Raw genomic sequence first — 13,035 nt, forward strand, 5'->3', positions numbered from 1 at the left:
TTTCTCGTTTGACTGCCCACGGATCTGGTGAAATCATTTTTGAGGGCAACATTGAACTCCAGGAAGTGTTTCAATACAGCACAGTATTTTGCTTGTAAAAACTGCTTACCACAAGAGTTCTATTTGAACAGATTTTTGTTATGGATTTTTAGGATTTTTTAGCGGAGAATTTGACGGATTTTTCGTTCTCAGTCGTCGGAATTTTGCGGATTTTTGATCCACCAGAACGGAAAACTTGTAATCGTGAAGTCGAAACAATGGCAATGATGATATTTTTGAGCAAAAACATTTAAAGATGTCGAAACGCAACAATATAGGTTTTTCTAAACCTCCTGAACCAGCCTTTATACGTAGGATCAAAGAACAAATTGGCTATAAAGAAGGACCTAATATAGACACAAAAGTAAGGATGTGTTTTTTCTCACATGGCTCTTATCCAAAAAGAGATAATTATCTAGAGAATTGTTCTGGATTTTTTTTTTTATTAAGAGGAAACACCTTAATAAGACAGTAAAATTATAGCAGTTCATATAAATGACTTACCAATAAAGTAAGCATGCCACTCGATGCCTTAGTTCTTTATGAATATAACAATTACTTCTACCTTAAATTCAAATTTGAATGCTTTTTGAGCTCTTAAAAATGACAAAGTTTCAAAAAATTATGACAGTTCATATAAGTGACTTACCAATAAAGTGAACATATTGCATGATGTCTTTTTTTACGCTCTTTACGAATATGATAATTGCTTCAATTGCAAATTCAAATTTAAGCACTTTTTGAGCTCTTAAAAATGATGAATTTTCAATTAAAGCATTACATCTCTTGTTTTCCACAAAATAATACTAAGTTTGGTAAAATTCTAGTTTATTGACTTCTTGCTATCTTGGAAAGTGTTTAGGTTAGGAAAAATGAAACTTTCAGGGATGGGTCTAAGGGCTAAAGTATGTTCCAGGAAGGTATTTTAAAGTACCCACCTCCACTCCTTCTCCCTCTAGAGGGCCCTGAAATTTGCCTACATGACAGGTCTATACCTATTGAAATTTTGACAAAACAACATTTTACCTTAATTTTCAGTTACTAGTTGCTTTTTCTCTGCCTTTAGTTCCAAAAATGCAATTCCTGTTATTTGAGTGGAATTTTGAGCCATATCAATGTTTTTTTTTCAAAATTTTGGAAATGTATTTGCATATCTTTGAAACCTAATAAAATGGAATTGAGCAAAGCTATGAAGCTGAAAACAAGTTTGTTGTACTTCAATTAAGCAGAAGGTCTATTTTGCAAGGTTTCACTTTTGTAACACACTTATTGTTAAAGGTCATCAAAGGTCAGGGCCCTCTAGAGGGAGAAGGAGTAGAGGTATTTGCTTCAAAATACCCTCCCAGGACATACTTTAGTCTGTAGATTCATCCCTGAAAGTTTCATTTTCCTAACCTAAACCCTTTCTGAGATAGCAAGAAGTCAATTAACTAGAATTTTACCAAATTCTAGTTTAGTGACTTCTTACTATCCTGGAAAGGGGTTAGGTTAGGAAAATGGTTTATTTATACATCAAATTGTATAAATAAATTTTATCAATGTTATGGCGTTTTCTTTTTCCTTGACATCAAATTTTAAATAAAAGTATGTGTTTTTGGTTGAAAATATGAAAGCCAGCTATTACAAATGCCAGTTATACTGTTTGCTATAAATTTAACTAGCCTATATTAAATACAGCAATGGTTAGTTTATGTATTTAATGTATGCTATGCTTTACCCCCACCCCCCTGGTGCACAAATATATAGCCCAAATTTGTTTCTAAACTATTACAGAATTGCAATTTCAAATATCCTATTATTTTGTAAAAAACAACCAAAAATGCATGCTATAATTGAAATTTTGGCAACAAGGAAGAAGAAAATGCCATAACATTGATACAATTTATTTATCCAATTTAATTGTGGAAAATCAGTGCTTGTGGATAATATAACATTAAAAAAAAAATGGATTTATAATGAAATGGTAAGTTTGAGTCCAATGTTTTAAAGTCTGAGAACAATGTTTTAATCCTTTTTAATACCCCAAATTTAGGTCATTTTTAAGAGGTCAAAAAGTGCTTAAATCTGAATTTCCAGTAGAAGCAATTATTATATTTGTAAAGAGCATAAAAAAAGGCATCAAGTGGTGGTATATTCACTTTATACAAAAGCCAGTAACACTGTTTGCTATAAATTAACCAAAGCTTGTCCCAGGAAGTTATTTTGAAGCACCTACCTCTACTCCTTACACCTCTTGAGGGTCCTGAAATTCACCTACATGACAGGTCTATACCTATTGAAATTTTGACAAAACAACATTTTACCTTAATTTTCAGTTACCAGTTGCTTTTTCTCTGCCTTTAGTTCTGAAAATGCAATTCCTGTTATTTGAGTAGAATTTTGAGCCATATAATTTTTTTTTTAATTTAGGAAATATATTTGCATATCTTTAAAACCTTATAAATTGGGATTGAGCAAAGTTGTGAAGCTGAAAACAATTTTGTTGTACTTCATTCAAGCAGAAAATCTATTTTACACGGTTTCACTTTCATAACACACATATTCTTAAAGATAATTAAAGGTCAGGATCCTCTAGAGGGAGAGGGAGTAGAGGTAGGTTCTTCAAAATACCTTCCCGGGACATACTTTAGCCTGTAGACCAATCCCTGAAAGTTTCATTTTCTTAACCTAACCCTTTTCCGAAATAGCAAAAATTTTACCCTGTATTTTCTAAGTGCCATCTTTATCATTGTTTTTGAAAAAATAATGCTACATTTTCTCAGTGCTAAAATTATTTATAATAAGGTTAGGTTAGTTTAAAAAGTGCTTAAATTTGAATTTAAGGTAGAAGCAATTATTATATTCATAAAGAGCATAAAAAAAGGCATTGAGTGGTAGATTCACTTTATTGATAAGGCTGTTCTACGAACTGCTATAAGTTTACCAATAAGACTAGGTTAGTATTGTTATATTCATTGTTAAGATGAATTTGCGGTTTCCAACATAATTTACCTTGGATGAAATTGAATGCATTACTTGATACTGTTTCATAAATTCTTTCATAATCCAATTATTATTTGTGGACAAAATTACTAATGCAAAGATGTTTATTACCTTACCTTAAATCACATTTGCTAGTGAGATAAGGTGGTAGATCCTCCTGTAGTTCTTGCTGGTGGTGAGTGATGTAATTATGTTGACTTAGCTTCCCAGTCCAGCCTCCACTCAGCCCTCTCCCAGTCCCTGTTGGCTCCAGCCTTGAAGGAGTGAGGAGTCTCAGCTTGGATGGTAGACTCAGATAGGCTATTCCAGAGGGGGACCACACAAATGGAAAAGAAGCCATGTTGTTCCCTTCTCCGACATCCAGGCAGGTGAAGCTTCAGACTGTGACTTCCTGAATTGTTAGCCAGGGAGGGGGTGAAGATCTGGTTCAGGTGATTGGATTTGAAAATTTCCCATGCCATGATCACATTTCCTCTGTATCTTCAATACGTAAGGGTTGGAAGTCTCAGAGACCTTAGGAGATCCCGGTAAGGGGCATTATTTAAGCCATGGATCAGTTTGGTTGCTCTCCTTTGGACACTTTCAAGGGCTCTTGTGTCCATTTTATTTTGGGAAAGGCCAAAGTCAAGCAAAACTCAAGGTGGGGACAGACAAGGGATTTATAAAGTTTTGTAACCACACATGACTTTCTGATTACAAAAGAGCGCTTAATGAGTCCAAGAGCTTTATTAGCTTTTGCAACCTGAGCCTGAGTGTGACTGTGGAATTTTAAATCCTTGTCCACAATGATGCCTAAGTATCTCTCCTCAGCAACTGCTTCCAGCCAATCACACCCTATATGTTAGGGATGGTGGGGGTTGTTGTGCCCTAAGTGCAGTACCTTGCATTTAGTTGCATTGAATTGTAGGGCCCAAGTTGATGACCAGGAGGATAGCCTGTCAAGGTCTAGCTGAATGCAGGCTCTTTCTTCTTCAGTTTCAGCTGGCCTGCTGAGCTTACGGTCGTCAGCATATAATGTTAAAAGGTTACATAGATAGGTTGTACAGTCGTTAATATATATGCTGAACAACGTTGGCCCTAGGATGGTTCCCTGTGGGATGCTGCTATTAAAGTAACTTATGGCTAACCATCAATTCTATGTATTAAATAGGCTACAATAGAGCTAGTTCCTTGGTGTCAATGCATGAGCAGTCCACCACATAAGGAGACATATTAAGAAAACAATTCTTACTTCATGATATGCAAAATAATCCTAGTTAATATGGAGAATCTTCATCTTTACTTTTCTAGTTTTTTGTAAGAAATTTATATCTTTTCACAATAGCCTGATATTTCATTCAATTTTGAAAAGTTGGCTAAATGTGCTAAATGCCACATTATTTCAAAACTAGTTCCTTTGTTATGAAATATCAAAATCATAAAAATTATTCCCTTCTAACATTCTTATATAACAAGTTCTTTTGATAAGAAAATGTTTACTTTGTTCTGTTAAGAGTATTTTTCTAGTGTTTCTTAGAAGAAGGTTCTTTGTTTGACCCAGTGATAATAAAATGCTTATGGTCTCATGTTTGATTCTAAAAGCTTTCTAAATATATTTGGAATAGGGCATGTTTCATTGACTAAGAAAATGGTTATTTGTTTTCATTCTAAAAATTCAATATTTTGTTTGATTTCTAATGTTGTTTTTAAAATAAATTTTGTGTAGGATTTCCCACCTTTTTATCTCTTTTGAGGTTATGGGCTTTTCATCTCATTACACATCTCCCCACCCCAAAAGAAATTGATGCCCTTGTCATGATGAAAGCATGTTATCCAAAAATTTAAGTGAGATTGTTTTTTCATCACTCTCCTCATTTTCACTATAGTTCCAGCATATATGCTTGATTTTTTCCTTATACAATTTAGTTAAGTCCCACTATCTACATCTTTGATATGCTGTTTATTTAATAAATGTTAATGCTATGGATACATACTATACATACCAAGCATCACATTCTTTTGCAATGATGTACCCAAACGGTTTAGAACAGCTGGTAGTAATAGTGAACCTCTCGCAAGAACACCAGCAAGAGGACCAAAAAACTATTGGAGCAGGAGACCATGAGCAACAGCTCTATTGCTGACAAAAGGAAAGAAAACCTGGCTTGTAAAGTATTTCAATAGGCCTACTGATAAAACCACCAGAAGACATGACTGGAAAACTGACAAGAATTGTTTTAACTAAACAGTTCTGCACACAAATGCTGACCAACTATTAAATAAACTTGGAGAACTAAGAGCACTTGCTACAGACAAGAAGCCAAGCATAATCTGCATAGTTAAAGTAAAACCAAAAAGAAATATTGCCATCCAGGATTCTGAGATTATGATCCCAGGCTATAATGTAGCAGCAACAAACTTAGCAGAACCAGGCAGAAGATGTGTTATATATATTAGAGAAGGTCTTGAGTATCAGCAAATTCTTTCAGCACAAGAGCATAGCAAAAGAGGACTTGAAGCTGTCTTTGTACAGATAAAACTTGTCTCATTCTCTGCAATTATTGGTTGCATATATAGGTCACAATCATTCATTGAAAAACTTGAGTCACTTTAGTTTTTGGGGACAACCATAAAAAACATAGCAAAAGCCAATACCTCTATGTACATTTTTGGAGACTTCAATTTCCCAGAAATAAAATGGCATGCAAATCAACCACTAAACCATGAGTTACTGCAATTCTGCTAGACCATTACCTCACACAGCTTATGATGGAACCAACCAGATGTTGACATGGTGAGCAAGAAAGCAATCTAGATCTGGCTATAACATGCAGCCCTGAAACCATGAATCATATTAGCACTCTCCCCCCACTTGGAAAAAGTGACCATGTCACTTTGCTCACCAGCCTGAGTTTAAATCATGGAAAATCTTACTACCACAGCTGAAAAGAAAATGAAAGGCTAGATAAGAAGAAGTTTAAAGAAACAATCTGTCTTTTTGACTGTCTTGTCTCCAAATGGGAGGGAACTGTGATGAGAAATTTGAGTTGTTTAGAAAATCTGCAGTGCCCAAATTTATACAACAAAAAGACAGTATCGACAGCCCTAAACGCTACCTCATCTAGACCCTAAATTAAAGTGCCTGATCAACATAAAAAGCAGAAAGTTCAGAAGATGGAGAAAGCTCCAAACTGAAGGCAACAGAAGGGATTACAACAAAGCAAGAAATAAAGTTCGAAATGAAGCAAGAAAGGCAGAGAAAGAACATTGAAAAAAGATTGCATTGAAAGCAAAGTCAGCTCCTAAAAAATTTTGGAAGTGCATAAATGCCAGACTTTGATCAAGAAGAGAGATTCCAATTTTAATCAATAAAGATGGTTAAACAGCTATCTCCCCATCTGAAAAAGCAGAGTCTTTCAACTTCTTCTTTAGCTCTGTTTTAAAACCAGCAAAAGAAAACCAGGGCTCAAGACAAACAACAAGAGCAACAGGCCTCACACTTACAAAAGAAGAATTGAGAAACCAGCTAAAAAAAAAAACAACTAAAAACAGATAAATTAAAAGGCCCAGATGGTATAAAAGCAATTTGGCTAAGGGATTATGATGAGTACCCTGTTGAACCACTCCCAGAAATCTTCCAGTGCTCTGTTGATGAAGGGGAGTTGCCACCCTGGTCGCAACTGTTGTTTTCATTTATAAAAAAGGAGAAAAATCAAAGGCAGAAAATTACCAACCAGTATGTCTTACTTCACTGGTATGCAAACTTTTGGAAGGATGCCTAATCAATCATTAATCGATCATTTTATTACTACTAAAACACCATTACAAACATAAAAAAGTTATTTTGCTGAAGAAGCTTTGCTTGTTATGGGCCAACACAATGATAGAGCACTGAAAGAACCCTACATTAAAACAATAAATATGAAATGAGGATGAGGAAGAATGAACACTAGGAACACAAAAGACAAAAGTTGACATTAGAACATAAAAAAATATAAATAAATAAATATAAATAAAAAAGTAAACAAGGACTTTAAAAGTTAAGAAGGTTCCTGAAAACAATTTTAAAAAGAATAAGAGAGAGAGAGAGATATCAGTTAGGAAAGAATTCCAAAAAAAGGAGAAACAATAGGAAAACAGGAAATAGGAAAAATAAAAACAAAGGAAATAGGGAAATTACTAAACAGGAAATACCCAACAAAATAATGCCTTTGTAGAAAGAAATAGAGGTACATCCAAAGGGATGGAGTTCCATAATAGAATTGATTGAGATATTGAGAATAGAATTGTCAAGAAGAACTGCGTAAAAAAGAAGAGTACCTACCTAAGCCTGTCCATGAAAAAAATTGCTGCACTTGTGGTGGAAGAGTACCTAGAAAAGCAGAATGCGCTAATTAAAGATTACTTCTACCTATAATATGATCCAGCAGAGCTATTCCAGTATCATTATAAAGATCAGAGGAAGGGTAAAGTCGAGGGAGAAGAAAAGTAGCCTTCACTGCCTTATTTTGGGGTCTTTGAAGGGATCAGAGAAGAGATTTATTAGTATTACCCCAGACAGAGCAGCAATAAGAAAGGTAAAGATAAATTAAATCATAATAAAGAGAAACCATAATATCAGGAGGAAAAAATGAGTTAACCCAGTGCAACATTGGAGACTGGCGGAGGATTAAGGAATGGGTGTGAGTTAAATGCGGTTTAAAAGAAAGAAAACAGTAAAGATACACACCAAGAAATTTCACCATAATAGCTTGAGGTATAATATTGTTCTACAACGACAAAAGAGAGAATAATGAGGACTTTTTTCCCAAGACAGTGAACCAACAAAACCTATTTGAATATTTCGGCCCTATATCTAAGTGCCGTCTTCAGCAAAGAAAATAAAAAACAATAAAACACTTAGGCTACAATAAAAGTTCTCAGTTAAAAATCCATTTTTTTAAAATAGCCTTGGCATCATTACTTCTTAACGAAAAGTTCAGCCAAGGCTGTGTGATAAAAGCTAACATTTTACAAGCTAAAAAGGTTCATTCATTTCACTAACTGTATTTATTAAAAATTGGAATGATTTCTTATTGCGATATTTGCCTTCTCTGCAGCTAATCTGACAGTTCTTTTGGGATTGGGCTTGTTTTTGTTCGTTCCTATTTTTGTTTTATTTTGAATTAGATTATTTTCTATAATTAATTTTGTGTACATAGGGTTGAGTGTGTATTGACCCAAGTCTCTATTTACGGATGTATTATTTTTTTAGTTTTGTTTGATTTCGATTGCCTCGCGGACGGTTTGTTTGATTCCTAGGTCATTGCTAATTGTAATTGTTTCGTCAAATAGAACATAATGGTTTGGATTTTCAAAAATATGATTACTTAAAGCTGAATCGAAAGATATGGAGTTATTTTTAGATTTTAATGCTTTTTCAATACTTTCTTTGTGTTGCTGTAATCTTGTTCCTAAATTTTGATGGGTTCGACCAATGTAATAATTTCCACAACTACATGGTATTTGATACACCCCTCGTAGACGAGTAACTGGGGTTTTATCCTTACCAGAATTGAGAAGATTCATCATACTTAAATTGCTTGTGAATAAAACACGTAAATTGTTCTTTAAACAAACTTTTTTCAGTTTTGAAGTAACTTTCGGAATATAAGGTAGGTAAATCGTGCTTGTGGGTTTATTCGAAACATTTACTGGTGTGGGATTTAAGGCTTCAGAAGAATGCATCTTTAATCTTTGAGCAATAACAGTATTTATGAGAGATATTGGGTACCCGTTGCCAAAAAGTATGTCTGTAATAAAATTTAATTCTTTTTTAACATACGGCTCTGAACAGATATTAAGTACTCTATCCACAAGAGATATTACCACACCTCTTTTAACCTGTGAAGGATGGTTAGATTTGAAGTGAAGGTATCTATTATTATGCGTAGGTTTTCTGTAAACCGTAAAATCAAGTCACACTGCATATTATCAATACATCTAAAAAAGGTATTTTTCCATCTCTTTCGGTCTCTAGAGTGAATTGCAGGTTTCTATCGTAAGTATTTAAATGTTCTAGAAAACCTTTAAGTTCACTTTCGCCATTATTCCAAACTGAAATTATGTCGTCCATGAAACGTCCCCAAAACACATGATTAAGAAAATACGAATCTAGGGCCCAATTTTCAAGATTCTCAAAGAAAATATTTGCAAGTATGATTTTAATGAGCTAGACCAAAAGTGGCTTAGCTCCGCTCTTAGCCTTGATCAGGTAGTCAAGTCGCCTACACGCAGTGATAAAACCCTAGACTTGATTTTTACCAACATTGAAGATTACTACTGTGTCCCAAAAATAACCCCTCAATTAGGGGCAAGTGACCATCTATGCATCTTTTGGACCCCTTTGTGATCAGTTACTCATATAGACCCATTACTGACGAGATGATCGCCATTTTCAAAGTAAAACTTAGCTCCAAATCTTGGGCCAATATCTTATGTCTTACCCATGGTGATGAAATGGCTTCCAAGTTTTCAGCAGAACTTTTCCAGTTAATCGCAAAAAAAGTTAATCGCAAATCCAATTGTAAACCATGGATAAATGAAATATATTTTTTCCTAATAAATGAACATGATAAACTCTTTAAGGAAGGATTTTTCCAAGAATCTCGAAAACTTCGAAACATTGTTGTTAGTGAAATCTGTAAAGCAAGAAAGGAGCATTGTGCTCACGTGCTCAATAATGTACTGTATTCCAACCCTAAGAAATTCCACAAAAGTATCCAAGATCCCATTGGAAAGGTCTCTTCAAAGTTTTTCTTACTGGATAGTAATGGTGACCCAGTGAGTGCGGATATCATAAATGATTATTCTGCTTCAATTTTTAAAATTCACCCGCCACTCCAAAATATGCCGGCCAACAGTGCAGTGAGTGAAATTCGTGTGATTGAAATACTTCTGACCCAGCTTAAACTTGAAAATCTTGACACAAATAAGTCAGTATACCCAGGTGATATCCCTACCAAATTTATTGTGAAATGTGCCCAGTATTTAAGTGTACCTCTAATTGCAATTTTTAACCAATGTTTTGTAGATGGTATTTTACATATAATAAACGAGCTATTATATCACCTATACCGAAAAATAAGACCCCAAAAGTTCCCTCTGACTTAAGAGCAATATCGAAAACCTCTATTTTCTAAAAAAATTTGAAGGTTTTATTTACAATTTCCTCTTTGATGATATTTAAGATAAAATCAACCCAAATCAGTTTGGCTTAAGGCCGAGTTATAGCACCACGAATTGCTTAATTTATGTACTTGACACTTTATTTTCCAATATCTTGAGTTAAATAGTTCCTATGTTGAGGCTGTTTTGCTGATATTACCAAAGCCTTTGACATCTTGGATCACCTGACAATTATTGATAATGCCAGGGCTTTAGGTGCCAGAGCTTTGTTTTATGTATGGTAGCTAGTTTTTTGTCTGTTCGTGAGTAATGTGTAGTCCTCCCTAACAGAGATTCATGAGGTTCTACCTCGATTTCCTGTGGGGCACCTCAAGGGACTACATTTGGTCCTTTAGGAGTTTTAATTGTTTTTAACAATGTTTCACCAAATTTTAACACCGCTTTTAAATTTGCGGATGATTTGACATTACTTAACCTTTGTCAAACCGTAGACTTTGCTTACTCATTAAAAATTTAAAGAGTGAGCTTGAAAATGTTAAACTCAACCTAAGTATACCCAAAAGCAGTTTAATACTTTTCCTATTTTTAAAAAATATACCCCCAATCAAAAATTTTCTTTGCATACCAAATTCAGATACGGTTAAACTGCTTGGTGTGCAGTTGGATAATGACCTTAAATGGAAGTCCCACACTTCTCACTTATTTAAATCTGGTACTTTTCTCCTTAAATCTTTCTCCCTTCTCAAACGGCTATCCATATCAATCCAGAACCTTAAAATAATTTATTGTTCTTATATAAGACCCTGTCTTGAATAGGCTTGTCCTGTATGGCACCCTGGGTTGACCTAAGCCAAATGTTCTAAAATTGAAAGCATTCAAAAAAGAGCAATACAATTATGCTTGGGACGTCCTATACTGCTTATGGTGAAGGTTTGGTTAGACTTGAACTTACTACATTGGAATCATGACGTCACATCCTTACCATGAACTTTGGTCACAAGTGGCTTAGTTCTGACTATCATCGACGTCTTCTTCCCCCCTTCAAAGAAAATACCCCCCCCCAATCCTTCCTAATACAAGACTTTTTGCTCGTAGAGCTCCAAATACCCAACTTGACATTTGTCCCCAAATGTTGACCATGAGGTTCAAAAACTTTTTTGTTCCCTATTTTGTTTCACATTTTAATAATTGATTTAAACTTTTAATTATGTTTATCCTTAACATCTGTTTCGTCATTGTAACTGTTTGGACGGGCTTATGCTAGCTTGTGTGCTATTTTAGCCAATAAATCAAATTCTATTCTATAACGTAATCGCTTAGTCACAATTCTATCGATCATGAGCATAATCAGCATATGTATACTAACTGACAATACATATTCTTTTGTATTTTTTTCAGTAAAGTGCTAATTATGTTCTGGTCTTGGGAAGGCATAGGGATTTTTTTAGCCCTGCTCATGTTATTTTCTGCTCGTTTTAAGTTTTACTCAGTTATTTATTGTAATTTCAATTCGTTTTTGGTTTCATTCATTTATCGAGGCTGATTTGTGGTAGTTTTACATTTGGTAGATGATTTGTTTCTATTTTTAATCATTTTTGGTTTAATGGAGGGCTTTACTTTTCTTTGAAAAACCTGTTATATGGAAATTTTTTCTTAGTTGATTTCTGTAAGAGTAAAAATTTTGAAATAGCCATTTTGTTCAATGTAGTTCAAGGATCCGGGAATTATGTCTTTGATGATGACAACTCCCCAACAGCCCTCAGGGAAAGGGTTGCAAGTTATGCACGGGCACACATAAGGAGCATAAAAGGCATATTAGGAAGGATGGTTGTATAAACTTCGGACGGGGCTCATTGGATCCGTAATCAGAATCTCTAGTGTTCTTTTTAAGAGTCAAAGTGGCTGGAGGGAAGTTACCCCCCTCCCACACGTCATATTTTCCAGAAGTGCATCTGATAGAAATTTTGAGATTGTCATTTGCTGAAAAAATAGTTCAAGATCATAGGCAGCGGAATAGGGCTGGAAAGTAAAGATGGACATGGGCGAAATGTTTTATTTTTTTAGACCAGGCCACTTCGCTTCGTGTAAAAGGATTTTTCATTGAAACTTTGAAGGGCTCATTCCATTTTAAATTGTAATTTTTATATCACTTTCTAATGCTCAAAAGTGATTGGAGGGCATCCAGCCCTCCCCCCCACGCCCATCATCTCCCTAAATACATCCAATAAAATTTTAGATTGTCATTTTGTTCATCGTAGTTGAAAGGTCTAGTAATTATGTCTGAAGATTACAAACCCTTCTGCCCCCCCCCCAAGGCGCTTAGGGCAAGGGTTGTAAGTTATATCCCGGGGGCATATAAGGTTTTTACGCAAAGGTTGGTTGTATACCTCGGAGGGAGCTCATTGGATCTGAAATTAAAGGTTCTAGAGCACTTTTTATAGTCAAAAGGTATTGGAGGGAAACCAGTCCCACCCCCCCCCCCCTACCTTGCCTATCATTTCCCCAAATACACCCGTTGAAAATTTTGGGATAGACATTTCGTTAAGCATATTTAGAAAGTCCAGTAACTTTGTCTTTGGGGATGACAACCCCTCATGGCCCTCAGGGCAAAGGCTATAAGTTATTCTAGTTCCCCATTGTTAACATCTAAGGTTCTTATGGAAAGGGAGCTCATATAAACTTCGAGTTTGGCTATTTCATCTCAAAATCATAAGTTTTAGTGTCTTTTTTAAGAGTAAAAGTGACAGTGAGGGAACTAGCCCGCCCCCTTCGTATCTTCTTTTCACCAAATGCATCCGATAGAAATTTTGAGATAGCTATTTTATTCAAAATAGTCTAAAGGTCATATAAAAGGCCTTCGCGGTTGGA

At 35.0% G+C, this 13,035-nt stretch overlaps 1 protein-coding gene across 2 annotated transcripts in view; it reads left to right on the top strand.

The window, feature by feature from the left end:
• Positions 1-261: 261 nt before the first annotated feature.
• The window catches only part of LOC136033743 (uncharacterized protein KIAA1143 homolog), a 62,513-nt gene continuing 49,739 nt past the window's right edge, over positions 262-13,035 (top strand). For both annotated transcript variants that reach the window (XM_065714640.1, XM_065714641.1), the window contains exon 1: positions 262-403. In XM_065714640.1, the coding sequence (XP_065570712.1) occupies positions 296-403 (108 nt within the window). In that variant the 5' untranslated portion in view covers positions 262-295. The remainder of the gene's footprint in view (positions 404-13,035) is intronic.

Source organism: Artemia franciscana, chromosome 12 (genome assembly GCF_032884065.1).
Source record: "Artemia franciscana chromosome 12, ASM3288406v1, whole genome shotgun sequence".
NCBI classification, from domain to species: Eukaryota; Metazoa; Arthropoda; class Branchiopoda; order Anostraca; family Artemiidae; genus Artemia; species Artemia franciscana.